The sequence below is a fragment of the Lissotriton helveticus genome, chromosome 5_1 (assembly GCF_964261635.1).
Source record: "Lissotriton helveticus chromosome 5_1, aLisHel1.1, whole genome shotgun sequence".
In the NCBI taxonomy this organism is placed as follows: domain Eukaryota; kingdom Metazoa; phylum Chordata; class Amphibia; order Caudata; family Salamandridae; genus Lissotriton; species Lissotriton helveticus.
The window spans coordinates 114903200-114919572 of NC_136065.1; the positions used below are offsets into that span (position 1 = coordinate 114903200).

General features: G+C 43.6%; 1 protein-coding gene across 5 annotated transcripts in view; it reads left to right on the forward strand.

The window, feature by feature from the left end:
* The window catches only part of DENND1A (DENN domain containing 1A), a 1341914-nt gene that overhangs the window by 415518 nt on the left and 910023 nt on the right, over positions 1-16373 (forward strand). For all 5 annotated transcript variants that reach the window (XM_078641835.1, XM_078641836.1, XM_078641838.1 and 2 more), the window contains exon 5: positions 5098-5217. In XM_078641835.1, coding sequence (XP_078497961.1) covers positions 5098-5217 — 120 coding nt within the window. The remainder of the gene's footprint in view (positions 1-5097; positions 5218-16373) is intronic.

Sequence of the window (16373 nt, forward strand, 5' to 3'; positions counted from 1 at the left end):
ATGCCCTTATGAAAATTGTGGGGAGAATCATTTTAAATAGACTTCAAACGTGGGCATATGAGGAGGGCTTTTTAACAAAACTACAACTTGGATTCCGGTCAGGTATGGGAACCGTAGAGCAGGGATTGCACCTGGCTCTAATTATAGACAAATATACAAGGGCCAAAAGGGGGAAACTCTTTTTGACCTTTGTAGATTTGAGCTAAGCGTTCGATTGCGTTAACCGCAGAATACTATGGGCTACACTAGAAGATCTTAAGGTGGACCCGGTACTATTATTGTTCATGAAGGAAATGTACAGAAATGCTGGAGCAAGGGTGTGTTTTGGGAAGAAGGGGGAGTGCTCGGCTAAATTTTCTATTGAAAAGGGTGTCAGATAATGGTGCATACTGGCCCCTTTTCTTTGTATACTTTATATAAGTAGACCGGGCCAGTACCTAAGTAGAGACCAAAATGATTACCCGACCATAGGGGGCGTCTCCGTTCCCCTCTTATTATATGCCGACAATGCGGTAATCATGTCAAGAACGCAACAGGGCCTACAAAGGGCAGTGACTAGCTTCGCCATCTATATGAAAGAGAGGGGGTTAAGAGTGAATATGTCCAAGACTTTCACTATGGGTTGTGGCAAAAAGAAAAACACATCATATAACATCTTCATTGAAAACAGAAAAATAGAAAATACCGACATCTTTTGCTATCTAGGCATCACCTTTGATAAAAGAGGCACCTGGAAATCAGCAATTAAGGCGAGGAAGCTGATATTTACCAGAGCCGTGGGTTTTAAATTTAGCAAAAAAGATAGGTGAAAGACCTGTGAAAGAATTGATGGAAGTCTACAAAACAAAATGTGTATCTACCGGGACATATGGGGCATTGAAGGGCCAGACGTAATACAATCTTGTGAAAATGGTTTTATACGTTTTCTCCTGGGCGTCCCAGCCTCCTCTGCTACCTATACCTGCCATCAGGCACTAGGCATCCCTTATATATCAGATACCATCAAGGTAGCGCCGATGCTATTATGGCACAAGATATGGGTAACGAACGAAACGGGTTTTAATAGGGAGGTAATATGGGATTGCCTTAAATTAGATGGGGCCAGTGAAATGGGGTGGCTCAATTACATAAAAGGGCTTACGAATGCCATTGGGTTTCCCAAATACTTTACTGATCCCAGGAGACTTCAAGATATTTCTAGGAAAGAACTGAAGGTTCGTTGTCTGAAATATCTGGACGACCAAATATGGGTTAAAGAGAGGGAAAAACAAACGGTAATGGCACACCAACTGATTTTGAGTGGTGAGGGCACTCAGCAATATCTTCTGATGGTGCCGACCAGCTTTAGCCGCATGATATTGGCCCATTTTAGTTTTGGTTCATTCTTTAGAATGGTTCTATTTCCTGTGATAAACGTCTGGTCTCCTGACAAAGTTGCATGCCCTTGTGATTATGTAGCCCCACAATCCACCTTGCACTGCACTTTATTTTGCACATTTTTTACGGTACCCAGGAAAAAATATCTTAAAACGATACTTAGATGCTGGAACATTAGATATTGTAGGGCAGCATTGATTAGACTACAGATGTTGGAATCAACAGTGATTATTTTGGCTGTATCCTCCTATCTTAAATCAATAATTAGGTCACGGTCAACAATGTAACAGTGAGGTTCCTGTAAATATTGTCTGTTATGTTTTTTATCCTTTTTAGACATATTTTATAAACTTTTAGCTAAATGTTTCTTTTTAACCAAAAGATCGGCACCATTGCAAATGAATTATGCACCATGTGATGTAATACTTATTTTAAACTGTTGACATACATTTATGTACATACTTGTTTTTTTACCTTTGGTGCTTTTATGATTTCTCATGTAATGAAATCGAATAAAGCTTTATACTGCAACTCCCAGCAAATCAAAGGCAGTGATAGTATATTCTTTGGAAAAAACATGCTGGCTGGTCCACCTACTCTTGTGGCCTCATCAGTTGAACTCTTGCTTGATGGCTTCCTGGGTAAAGGCCAATGAGGCCCCTAGAGTTCTACAGAACATGGCCCCTTTTGTACCTTCATAACAGAATTGTCAACTGTTGTTAATGCAGCTCTTATGGAACTACTGCCCTCTACTAGTTACCATCCCCAGGCTTTCCAGCAATAGCCTTCCATTCTGAACATAGTTAACTGGAGACCACTGGAACCTTTGCAAATGGAGAACTCTCAGGTAAATGAGCTGGTTCTGAGGCCCAAGCACACTCGGCCTCCCACCATTCCCTCTTCACCTCACCGGGCCAGTGCCTGTGAGGAAGCCTGATGTCTCACTTATCTGGAATCTCCTTCTTAGGCATAAATATTATGCAACCGATAGATGTAATTGGTGGAAGGAAAATGATATAAAAAATTCTCAACATAAACGTGCAAGATTTAGATCGCCTCTTCCTGCCCTCTAACCCTCTTATAGTTAATTGGTTGCTTGTTGAGCTGTACACGGGAAGTCTGGAGTGCTGGACGGCCCTGATTCGGTGTCCATTGGACACCCTGTTCCCCATTTTGATGCTGTTTGTCTGGTCAGGGGATCCAAGTCACAAGTTCATTGACAGATGATCTCCGTGACATTGTCTAATCCTAACTTGACAAAGTGTAAGATAGGGAAATACCCATGTTGACCAGAAAAGGACAAAACCAATGGTTGGTGGATGGTATTTAATAGTGGTTGGTTAACCACCCCAATCCAGTGGGAAGGCTCCCTTCCAGCTCCTTCCCTGGAAATCCCTTTAGTGTGTTTTTACCGTATCTTCTGGTTAACTGATTGTATGGAGTGTGCATAAGAGCTGCAGTATACCCGTGTCGAATACCTCCCCGGGATGTATTTAGCCCCTAAGGTTGTAGGGTGATGCATAATGGTCCGTGGTAATGTAATGTAATGTAATGTGTATACTTGTAAAGCGCACTGTTGCCAGTCGGCGTCCTGGCGCTGTATACCGCTGGGGAACCCGTCCTGGCTTTCCCTGTGGGATGGTCCCTGCTGGGAATCCCCAAGGTGGAGCCAGGCATCCCCGGCGTTGATGGGGCCGTTGTGGAGATGAGACAAGCTAATGCCCAGAGTTGCCGAGTGGGACCCCTGGTTAGAGTAGGCACCGAGGCGAGAATTATCGAGTCCGCTGACCCTGGTCCACGACCCTGCCGCGTCGGGAATCGAACCCTGGTCCCGGGCCGACTTCTGCTTCCGGGTCTGCCGCCTCTAACCAGTGAGCCACACCACTCCACTAGTCAGAGCTGTTGCCCTTCTACTTCCTGCATGCCCCTGCACTGCTACACTAATCTGTACTGGATGCATCCTCACCCGCTTGCATTATCCAGTTTTCACTTCTATCTTAAACAAGCTCTGCACACCGCAGGCGGCTAAGAAGAGAGCGAGACCCGTATGTCTTGTTCCCGCCACAATGCCTTTTTCTTACATGGCTGGCAAAGAAAGTGAAGTTCATATCCCCTGCTGGACCTGTGAATACCCTGTGCAGCACCATAGAAGAAGCTCTGTGGGCCATGTACCCTTGAAACTATCATCAAGGACGGGGCATTGCAGTCACCTGACCTCACCTGCTCAAGGGGGAGGAGCTCCATCTGCAGACTATGAGCTGAGTGAGCTGCCAGACTGTGTGACTCTGATAAGAAAAGCCTACACGCTGCTTACTCAGCTCCTCTGAAAGGTGCGTAACATATCCATTACATACCCACACACGTACCTTCAAGAATCATAAATTAAGTAATGCAGTAGGTGCATTAATTAGCCTAGAATTAATCATTTAACCCAAAACACCTTATTAGCATAGAAATAAAGATGGTTTGGCAGGCAGGGCTCTCGTCTGTGATGGTGTACCCTGTCTGCCCACAATTATTGTGAGAGCTACATGTGCTCACTGCCTAAACGTTCTTCCTCCTACCAGTGCCTTGAGACGCTCACGGGTGAGTAGCTGCACTTCACAAACACCTGATTGATTGGTCGACCAATAGTACGTGGTCCCTGTGTTTCAAAGGGCTAGGGCAATACTTGTCATCAGAGCTGTATATTTGCCCTTGAGATGCAGCGGCACCCCAGGCACGTGACCTGACGGATGCAGAAAAGTGTATGGAGCTCATGAAGCAACAGTGAGAGCAGTGGTTCTTAACCTGTGGTCCGGGGGAACCCTTGGAGTCTGCAAAGCCTATTCAGAGCGTCCTCAACTGCTTGGAAAACCACTGTGACCACTCTCAATCTTCCCAGGTCCATACATGGGTTTCTTACTCAGTCCAATTTGTTTGCTTTGTAGTTGGGCATATATAGCCCTGTGTGTATAATATTAGGATTACAAATCCAAGAATACAAAGCAGAAATTGGACTGGAGCTTCCCACACATATACCCAGAAAACGTGATCTCTCTGCAGTATAACTTACATGCAGGATCTACTTTCAGCAGATGAGGCGGTGTCCACAGTGTTCAGGGGGCTGGCCACTGACATTTGCATGATCCATCCCTCCCTCTGCTCCACCCTACACTCCCTACCCCCATTGAACTCCCCTCTCCTGCCCTTACTCCTGATAATCAAGAAGAAACCATGCTTGATTGAGGAATTGGTTTTCATTTTTTTCAGTACAGATGAACATTCTTATTGAACTTTTCAAGTCAATCGAATTTAGAAAAGCTCCACTGGTCCCATTATAATTGAAATTTAATATATAATTTTTATATTTGTTTGTGAATTAAATACAATATTTCAACATCTGTGCATTTGTTTGATGAAAGGTTGTTTCTGCATTTTTGTGTATTGTTTTGAGGTTCAAATTATTGAAATATTTTAGTTCAGAGTTCCTGGCTTCCTGCTATGTGTCAGAGGGAGGTCCCCGGATTCCATTACTGAAGCATTAGTGGTGGCCAGTAATGATTGAGTGGGGGCCCACAGAAGTCAAAAGAACCACTGGCTTATTAGATATTGTCTGTAAAAAGCACACCGCCCAGTGGAAGTACTGCTGGTTCAATAATTTGATGTGATCACATTGCCTTTATCGCTCACTTCGCCGCATGGTCACGGTTGTCAATTTTTTTCCCTCTTGTTCCCCAGCCTCGCGGCCAGCCAAGTTGGGCAGAACTTTACATTCGTGCTCACTGACATTGAGAGCAAGCAGCGGTTCGGATTCTGTCGCTTATCGTCGGGGGCCAAGACCTGCTTCTGTATCTTAAGGTAAGGCGCAGTGTGCAACCGCCCACCCTTGACGGCCACGTCATCCTCTGATTCCTTGCAGTTCTTCTCTCCAACTTCTTTCCTATGTTTGCTCTTCTAAAGTAAAAGTCAGTATTTTTGCAGGCATATTCTAGATTCTTTGATATTTGACCATTTGTTTTGATTAGTGTTTTACTCAACAAATTCCATTTCAATAAGGACTGCTGCACCAGGGACTCCCTGAGACAAGCTTAGTTTCTGCTTGTGAGATGGGATAATGCTGCAGATAAGACGTGTTTGGACGTGGGCGTTTCGAAATCTTATTTAAATGAGCTTTAATGGCATGGCAATGTTTACATGTGCTGCTAACGGTAGCACCTATCTTACTAGTAAAGTGTGACTTATAAAATGTCAGCTTCTGACTTTGTGACATTGATGGTGGAGGAGGAGGAGGAGGAGATGAGAGGATGGTTGGTACTTTAAACATGAGAATTTTTTTTGTAAATATGACAATTGAATGTTAATTACAATTAATGCTAATTTATTTTTTTGTTGGGCATGCTCGACATATGCACTCATGCTAATATGTCTTCCCATAGAGACAACTTTTAAGCTGCCTGCTCTTACTCCCACATCATCTAATTTGAAAACTTTGCTCAGCTCCTTTTCCCGCCTTTAAAAAAAGTGAAAAAGGCAGAGAAAGTAGATGTGGTGGCAGGAGACAAATGAAACTGTCTTGTCCATGAAAGGTGCAAGAGATTCCTCCTCCCCGCCGTCACCTCGTTCTACGCATCCTACCGCTGTGTCAAGACTCCTACCAATAAGACTCACGACAAAGCCCAAAGTAGAGCATCACATCTGAAGTCACCCCGTTGTAATACTACATTGTCTCCCATTATCCTTCTTGGGTTCTCTCTAATTCTTCAGTCAAAACCAAATCTTTATTCGTTTGCTCATTAAAACCATTCAAATACACACAGAGATTTAAAATACTTGATAAAAAGATAACATCCAGTTAACTCACCGCTCTTCCTGATCACCTTCTTTTGCAGAAACTATAATCAAATTAGTAAAATGAGGGGAGATGATGTAATTTGTACTGCTACAATGCTTTGGTTACAAAGGCCATATAGTTATCAAATCTGCTTACCAAATACTCATTTGTGACCATTTTAGAAAGTTTAATTGGCAGGTACCTAGGCCCAAGTTAAAAATGGTGCTTTTAATAATTTCTTTGACTCATAATCTGGGCTCGGGGTGGTGCACAGTGTGTACATTAAAGATTATCACATATCAAGATGTTTATCTGCAATTCCTGCACTTGTAGGATGGAAATATTGTTCATTCCCTAAATTCACCCCGTGGGCAGGCACAACAGTGGAGCCTCATAAACTTGCACTTCACAAATGTGTCAAAACAAAAATAGAGTTCTGTTCAAAATGTCACCTTTGTGTGACTCCAAAATGTGTCAAGACTTTTTGTTTTAGATTTTTGGCAAAATTCAGGTAGTCCTCATTGGCTGATGTAAAACATAACCGTTGAGCGAGGTGCATAGTTTTTCGATTATTAAGGGCTGCTAGATTATGAAAAGTCCCTTTATAGGATTGTCTATTGACTTGTTGTGCCAAGCCTCCTTCTTAAGGGAAAAAAGTTATTTCAGTGACTCAACTGGAGTGGCACGCTTATTTTGAGTCCAAAAAACTAGTCTTGCTTCAGTAGCCTAATTTCCTACAGGATTTGAGCTTGAGCATTTTCATCAGGAAGCCTAAACAGCTGTCAAGTGCACTGAGCCTGAACCAACCGTGTGGTGATCTTTCCCAAGTAAGCTTCATTTAAATATATAGGGAAGACATGCACTTTAATTTAAAAATAGGTAAGGTAGGTGCTAGTGATGTGCATGAGACATTGGGGCCGATTGTGTTGGTGGTCGGACAAGCATCCGACTGCCATCGTAGCAGTAACTGGACTGGCCAACAGGGCGGGGGCAGTCCCGCCAGGCAAATAACGATCCGACCGCCGTGGAGGCGGTCAGAAACATGCCTCCTTAGCATTGAGGCTTGTGCTGCGGCCCGGAAACGGGCTGCAGCACACGCCCCACTGCTAAGAGGCATGTTTGTAAACATCCCTGCACCTTGTGACAGGCACTGTGCAGTGCCTGCCACACAGTGCAGGGATATTTAAGTGGCACCAAAGGTGCCCCCCCAGGCCCCATAGCGGAGGGACAGGGGGGAAGAAGGGCCTGTTAGGGGCCCCCAAAGTGACTTTTCGCTCGCCTGTTGATGCCGGGCAGACCTCCATGGAAGGGGAGGCAGAAAGGGACATTGTAATCCCTATGGCGGTGCGTGAGCAGGCCCCGCCCCTATTACTGTTCCTCCGATGGGGTCTTTGAACCCGTCGGATGCGCTGCGGACCGTACCTCCATCAGATGCCTCCGCCTGCCGCATCATAATGCTTCAGGCGGAGCAGGGACCAATGTCAGTGGTACCGCCAAAAACGGCCTGATGGTGGCGGTCCCACCGCCATCGTTATCAGGCCCATTATTCTGAATTTGGATTAGAGCTTATTGATGGTGACAGTGTCCATCCATCCCTTCAAACCACTCACATGCTAATATGCTGGCTCTCTCTCTATATGTAAAGTTTTTTTTTAAATCCACCTGCAAGGTAAGTTGTTTCTGGCGAACAATTTGAACTTTGGTCTTTATATTAATCAATAACTTTTATTCTTTGCAATCTAAAGAGTGTATAGCTCTTTGTAGGCTGGTTCTTGTTCTGTACACTAGAACAGTGGTTGGTATCTCCGTACTGCAGGATAGGTACTACTGCCTCTCTTCCTAGTTTTCCGGAGAGGACTGAAAGGGTGAGGCACATATGGGTGAGGAAATATATATATGTATCTAATGGCACCCAAAAGACCCTGCTTTGGGGACAGCTCCAGATTGATAGCTGATATCCACATAGTTTGTTCCATACTTCCAATGGATCATTAGTCTTTAGCAGTGCTGTGTCAGATGGATGAATGAGGCCTCCCCACATTCAGGGCAGGCAGAGGACCTTTACTGATACATCTTCTTAAGTTCATACTTCTCCACAAGATAACGGTGCACATCTGGCCATGTTAAATATTCTGCACACATATGGGTATGGGCCATGTGCATATGTGTATGTCTTAAGTTAATTTCAAATGATTTATTTTAAAAAAATCCTACCGTCAACCTTTGTCCCATCCCTCTCTCTCTGACTCATACCAAACCTTTCTGACTACTGTGAACCCCCAAACATCCTTCTCAAACTTTTCTTCCTTCTTTTTACCCTTGTCAGCCAACCTTGTCAACCAACTAACAGGGACACACAAACTCCACTTACAAAGAACAACTTACTACTTCTCCTTTCAAATCCATTCCCATCATTCTATCCATATTCTGAACTCTACTAGACACACAAAAAATGAAGAGCACAAACCTAATGGAACTAATGTACAAAGCAAAAAAAGTAATTAAAAATGAAGTACTAATCTGCTAACTGTTAACCACTAATTTTGGACTCTGGATTAGCATGCTACTCACTGCAAAGGACTTCAACACCTCGTATGGGGTAGTAAGCGCTATATAAATACAATTAAAGTTACACAGAGATTGAACAACAGGGATCCTAAAATGCACCCTTGTGTTAGCATCCGGTTAAATTCAGAGTCAAGTGCCAGGATACAACACCCTAATGGCATGAAACAGACTGATGACAATGTAAATAACTTGCACGATTATGTGTCCCTAACCATTCCATCTCATCAAATGCTACTTTAAAGCTGATGAAGCATGTACAAAGCAATGCCTTTTTCAAATGAATTTCTGTGGGTACCATTACGGATCGAGTCACAGTGTTCTCTGAGATTCCACAACGTGCTGAAAGTTAATTTGATTAAAAAAAAAATTCTCTGCTGTCTAATTTTCATGAAAGAATTTTGGCATTCAGTTTACCCTGGATAATATTTAACCCCTTCCGTGCTCCCGTCGGCCAACGCACTCTCTCCCTGGTGCTGGGAATGACCGTTGGCCGTCACAGCCCCGCCCACCCTTTAGAACGCCCGCACCGCGGTGGAATTGCAGCAGCGGTTAAGGCGTTAACCCTACCCCGTGGATGAAGAGGGTCACTATCCACTTTCCTTAGGATGGGGGTTGTCGATCAAGATGCTGGAATTATTGCTGATCGCATACAAGGAGAACAATTGGGAATAGACTTTTTGAGCAGAAGCCAGATGACTCTGTAACCAAAGCTGATGGCAGGCCATTTGGACCAATAGGACCATTAGACCGCTGTTGCTTTATATACCCTTGTACATTATGCTGAGTGGTAATAATCTCCTGAGCTTACCACAAAAACTGCTATTGGGTTCGGGGTTCTCTGTCCTTGGGTTGTGCGACTGCCCTTTCTTCTTGGCCGTATCTCCACTACGTTATGTTGCTATTTTGTTTTCTCTGTTCTCCAAGCTGGTTCCTCTTTTATGTCACTCACAACTCAAGAATATGTGGTGCCTTGTAGCAGTGAATGAATGAATGATTTGATAGAGCTCTCGAATCACTCCAACCGGGGTATGTTGGTGCCGCAGTTAGTTCAAGATACTAGAACAGAGTCTGGAACCTAAAACAGTGCCGATTTTAAAGCTTTCCTGAATTTATTGTAATCCGCGCAGATTCGACCTGAGAGAGGTCATTTGTTCCAAAGAGAGGCTGCCACGTAGGAAAACGATCTGCCACCCCATCAACTACGTCAAATACGAGGAACTACCAACGGCTCCTTCTCACTCGAACGCAAATTCCTAGTGGGGAGATATTGTTTCAGTCTCTGGCTAAGGTATGAGACCTTTACCCGGTGACGCTTTATAGGTTAAACAGCACAATCTGAATAGCACTCTTTTCTTTATGGGGAGCCAATGTAGTGAATTTAAAACAGGGGCAGAGGCCGTGCCGGGTGGCCAGTTGTAAATCCACCATGCTGCTGTGTTTTGTATGACTTGCAGTTTGACAGTCATGGCTCATTGGCAGCAACCAGCAGAGCATTACCATAGTCGAGCTGGCTCACTACAACAGCCTGAACCAGGGTCTTTCTGGCCTCCAGGGGGAGGAATGGCAAAGCCTTCTTCAGTAATCGTAGCATGTGGAAACAAGTGCCGGTTGTAGATAGAACTTGTGCTTTAATATTAAGTTCAAAATCTACCTTGATTCCAAGGTTTTTTACAATTTTGATAGGAGACGGAGCCTTGCCTAACTCCGGTGGCCACCAATCTAGAGTCCTTAGGATTTGAGCTTTCCCAGATTAGATTATCTCAGTTTTCCGTGGATTCAGCTGGAGAAAGCTGTCCTCTATCCACTCTGTGATAGCCTCCATTCCGGTTGCAAAGCAGTTCTTCATTTTGTCAAGATCCACATCGATGGAGATAACCAACTGTGTGTCATCGGCATATGATAGAATTTCGAAACCGTATGCTCTGATGACTTTAGCCTGAGGTGCCATATACACGCAAAACAAGGTAGGGCTCAGACATGAGCCCTGAGGGACACCTTTATCTACCAGCCAAGGCTTGGATTTAAAAGGTCACAGAGAGACACTATGAATTCTGTCTTTCAAAAAATCCTGGAACCAGGGCAGGGCACCCCTCTTAATTCCATCTCTCGTAGACTTTGAAGTTACTTGACATGGGACACAGTGTCAAATGCTGCGGATAGTTCTAAGAGCACAACCTGGCAGGGGTGTTATTATCCAACGAGCATCTGATTGTATCCGTCATGGCAACCAAAGCCGACTCAGTGCTATGCTCGGGAATAAACCCTGCTTGTGAAGTATCTAACATCTTATTCTGTTCCAAATTTTTTGTCAGTTGTTTATTAGTTAGACCTCCCAGCAGCCTACCCAAGAGCGGGAGTAAAGAAATGAGTCTATAATTTGAAATAATAGAAGGATCCAAATTGGTCTTCTTTTGTTTTGGTATAATCTGACCAAATTTCCACGCTAAAGGAATCTTTCAATAGAGAGGTTAAATAGAGATCTAACTGCCGGAGCAATCTGGCTATCCAGTAGGGCTACCATCCTGGGCAGACATGGGTCCATGGGAGAACCAGATTTAGCCCTTTCAAGCACATGTTGCACCTGTTCCAGGGTAAAAGTCTGGACATTTGCAGCCTATCACACCTGGAGCTAAGGGAGGAGGAATCCATTTGCTCCAATCAGTTGATGTGGCGTACTCGGAAAGTCACGATATATAAACTTGATGTTATCTTTGACGTAGCAGTGCTTACTTTGTAAAAATAAAAGTGACAGACCCCAAGGCTGCTCGTGCAGACTGTAAAAGCTAGCAAGGCAGGGGGTGGTTGGGTATAAACTTTCCCTCTTGATAGTGACCACGCAGCTCTGCAATCGGCCTGGCTGGACTGCAGCCTTTCTTTTACTTGCATTGTGGTTTGCTCAAATAGTAAAAGGGTTGACCATCATAGTAAAGCATAAATGTATAGACTGTCCTTCAATTTCTGAGTGACAGGTGAAAATAAAATTGCCATACAGTATGCTTGGCATTATGCTTGGGGGTATGCTTGGCATAGATACAGTGTCTTCTTCTACATGGCTGCAGAGTTCCCAAGATGTTTTGGGAAGCACTGTGCTGCCCAGGTTTTTGGGTCATATAACATGATGGGGGACGACCTTAGCTCGGAGGATACCAGTAGTGTGTTATTCATGCTCCTAAATAGTTTGTAAACCAGGAGGTGCTTTGGTTGATATTTGTTTTCTCAGTTACTTCTGAAATAAACATTTCCCTGTTCAGGGTGGTTAACCTGCTTGCTAGTCTTGGTAAGCTGGCAACTTTATCGACTATGATTTTGTCATAGGAGTATGTCATTCTTTGTTGTGTGGTGCCCCAAGACATGCGTTTGTATTTGCCATGGTTTATTTGGATTTGGTTACTCCTGAAACAGCTGGCTGTTGAGTTAGAAGCTACACTTATTTAGGTGCAGTTCTTTCTCCTCAGCCTCTCCTTTATCCTTTTGGGTCCAACCATGCTCTGCTGCCTCCATTTCAATGCCCCCACTGGAGCCTTGTTGGCCTGTCCAGCTCACATTTGTAACTTTTCACCAGGATCTTCAGTCAGTTCTTCTCACTCATCGTGGGGGTGTCCCTTAGCTCTAGATGTGAGCTCAGTCTTGCCAGTGGAACTTACCTCTTAAAGGTTTTGTTGTTAGCAGGTCCCAGAGCCGACAAGGATACTTCATGTATAGCATTGGTTTGGTTGGAGTTAGGAATGACCAAAATAGGATCTTTCTCCCAAGTAGCAACATAACCATATGCAATTTTTCAGGCTATAACAACTCAAACTTTTTTTATGTGAGACTAGATCTTGCTGGTTAGGCAGGCAAGATGGAGATCTGTGGTGCCAGCAGTCCCCACACCCATCTTCACTCACTGCGGCCTGACCCTGAGAAGTGTGGTAGTTGCTGGTGATTCTGGAGGGCCACAGCCTACAGTGAAGGGATGGCAAGTACAAGCAGTGGTGACAGTCAAATGGGAGGGCAATTTTCCTTAGTGGTAGCAGCAGTGATGGTTTGAAGGAGACCGCATAATCGCATCTCCTTGGTTTTGTTTACCATGGGGCAGAGACGATGCCTCTTTAACTCCCACAGTGACCTTAACCGTGTCGATGGTGCCCCCATAGCCTCCCAGATATTGCACATGGATCAATCATTTTTTAACATGGGTCTTTAAATCTGTGTATGCAGCTTTTTCACCAGTAAAAACAAATGGTTCCCTCGGTTGTGGTTTTTATCAAATTACACTGTGATCCTGCCCTTCTAGGATCTGTAACACTAAGTCTATTGGGTTACTGCCACATACTCATCAATCATTCAACAATGAGAATACATTAACCAGGAATGAAACCACAAAAAGCACTTACAATCTAAATGGTTAAGGAGTTGAATGCGTAGGCAGGATGAATACTCTCTTTATTTTATTTTGTAGACCCAATAAAAATTGCAAGCTCAGTATGCCACATAGAATTCAAGTCAAAATCAACTCATACTATGATAAAAAACAATTTTGAATTTCATTTGGGTCAGTACATTACATACATCAGATCAGCATAACAGTTTATACACATAATCACTTAAACTTCAGCCGTATAATAAACAACATATCATTCAAGATTTATTAATATAAAATACATAAACACAAAAAATGTCGACGCGTTTCGGTGGATCCTGCTGTGCGCACCACCTTCCTCAGGACAAATTTAAAAACAATCTGTTGGAATGAATTAAACATAAAACGTGATCACTAATCATTCTTTACGATACATATTACACCAGTGCCACTGTAAAGCATCAAGTGTTATCACCAGTCGCAGAAAGTAATTTGGCACTGCAAGGCAATGAACAAAGAAAGCCATCAGCTTGGGGCTTATTGACCACCCTTTCCTCTTAGCTTATCCAAGAGATATTGACTCAAGCAGATTTAGAGCAGATGGTTATGCCTAAGAAAAGAGACAAAGCACATGAAATCAACAAATATGTCTGTAAACTCCAAGAAGGCCTGTCAGAAGCTTTAACCCCAGGTCACATATGTCACGACAGCCCCACTCTCTAGTTTTTTGATTGCTTGAGATATAATTTTAAAATAAAAGCAATATCCTAAGACACATTTGTAGACAAATCCAGGATCATGATGGCTGACGTAACCTGCCTTATCATAAATATATCCCTGAATCAGGCACGGTCTGCCTTTGTGATTAAATAAATAACCCCAAAAAGGCAAAACCTACTTTTGTGATTATAAAAATACACATAACAGAGGTATTGCGGGGCCCTGAAAGATGGCCTTGACTCCAAACGTCAAAACTTAAGGGTATTGAGGCAAAATCCGAAAGCACACACAAGGTCCAAAGGGAATGTGTGCCCTACAAAAAGAAAGGTCTTCCTTAGCATCTCTCAAAACACTACACAGGAAGATTGTTGAAGTAGATAAAGACATTATTTGGTATCCAGGCATAGTTAGCGGATTTGAATAAAATGCAAGGATCTTGAGACTTCAAGGTAAGGTTAGAAGAGTTGACACAAAGCTGGGTGTTCAAAATAACTTCAATGCATTCTAATAGAGCCCAGCTACTTCTATGTATTGAGGGGAATGGTACAAAGGTTTATAACATGTTAAACAGCATTTTTAGGTCACAAATGGACAGCCACTGCACCCTTGAAAGGGACCTGATCTGCCAACAGATAATGCAATGCTCATGGCTGAGGTAGAGGAGCAGACACAGCAATGGCACAGGAAGCTGTACGGATGACTGCAAATAATTAGTCTCAGGAAAACCCCAGTAGAGAGACACGGGGCTAGGGGGCATTTCAGTGAATGATCCTGAACAGCCTGAAGTGTTCCTTGCCACGCTGCGTGGAGGACACTGGAAACTCCATGATGGTTGGAGAAAGGTGCCTGCTCTCGAGGAAGGCTTGAAAACACTTGAATGTTGAGGTCGTTGTTTGTATCCCCAGAACTTATCTGAGTTCAGTGTCCCAGACATGATGGTTTGTGTCTGAAAAACAACAAAATTGGAAGTAGACACTTTGTTTTATAGAATGGAAGTGATGCATAAAAAATATCCAACCTTAACTCCATGTACTAGTTTACAGGAAATAACAAGAATTCATTTCTACATGTTCCTGACTCTAAATGTATCCGAAATAAAAGGTTCATGAATGGACGGGAGCTCTGACTATTCACATCACTATAGCATATAGGGAGAATGCCTTACCTGCAAGAACCTGGCCGGGTTCTACTTTTGGAACCTGTGTGCACTACAGCATCTCAGGTCACCTTCCTGTGAAAAGGTGTACCCTTCAATGTGACATGGCCTTGGAATCAGAGTTGCTTCCCCGTCAGTTTGGTTAAGGGCACTGATTGGTTACTACAGAAGGGGGCTTGTAATCCATGGCAAATGGCCCAGTTAGGGCAAGGCAGGATAATGGAAGACCCAGCAGTGGCATCTGGACCTTACAACTGGCAGCTGGAGTGAAGGCGGAAGCATAAGAAGTTACTGCTAAGTTTTTGTATTCATAATATGAAGCCTTTTGGAAGGTAAGATAATAAAGTCTTGCAAGACCTTCACATCTTCAACTAGATTGGAAAGAGATATCGAGATGGAAGCAAGGATGCTGAAACCTGAGTTCAGTGGCCTTCAACTAATTCACCAGAGATCCACTCTTCTGCGATAGACTATTGTTGATAATTAATTCTTTTAGAATGGCTTAAATCCGGTTGATGAAACCAACCTGCCAAAAGCCATCCTTGAAAAAACTTTTGTTTCTTTAATGCTTTACTTTGTTTTTGTGACTTTTAACACGAGGCTCCTTCCTCCCTATCTTTTGTTTTCAGTTTTTTTCAAGACCCCTTCCGTGCCTTTCATGTCCCTTCTTATACTCCCCCCCCCCCCCCCCCATAAACTTTACTGCAGCTTATTTATTTATGTTTGACTAACCCTTGCTCCTTTTCCCAGGACTTTAAGTGGGATGAAAAAACTGGAGGGGGGTTGGGGGGTGGGGGTGGGGGTCTCTCAAAGTGGCAGTGCCAATGTAATTAAGGGTGTGGCTTAAAAACGCGTAAGCTAAAAATCTGTGCTTAGCATAGTGTGCTGCCCGACTTGTATTTTTCTGTTTGTCATGGCATACAGATATATGATACAACAAGTAACATCATACCCACAACAAGTCAGGACTATTGGCTTTGTCTGTGGTTGTTAGTTGCATAAGATAAATAAGCAGCATTTATGGCTTGCAAAGAATATTGAAAAAGCTTCCACTTAAAGCACTGGTGACCCCACAACAATGTTGCTGCTCCTGAGTTTCAAAAAGAGAAGGGAAATCAAGAGAGAAAATGACTCTCTTTAAAGGATTTCCCTTCCCCTACAATGCTCACTTGGCATGACGTCATGCCGTAACTTCTCCACTAGTGAGAAGTGAGCAGTGTGACGCTTGCACATCGACGTGCCTGCTGGCACTGCAGTCCAAAAAAAAAGGGACCGGCTGTGCCAGGGCACAAAACTGAATCCAATAGAGAACCGTTTCGAGGCCACCTTTAAAAAAACTGCCAGTGCTTAGCAACGGTGAGACCCGGCCCACTTAAAGCTTGCCCTTTCTTGTTGGA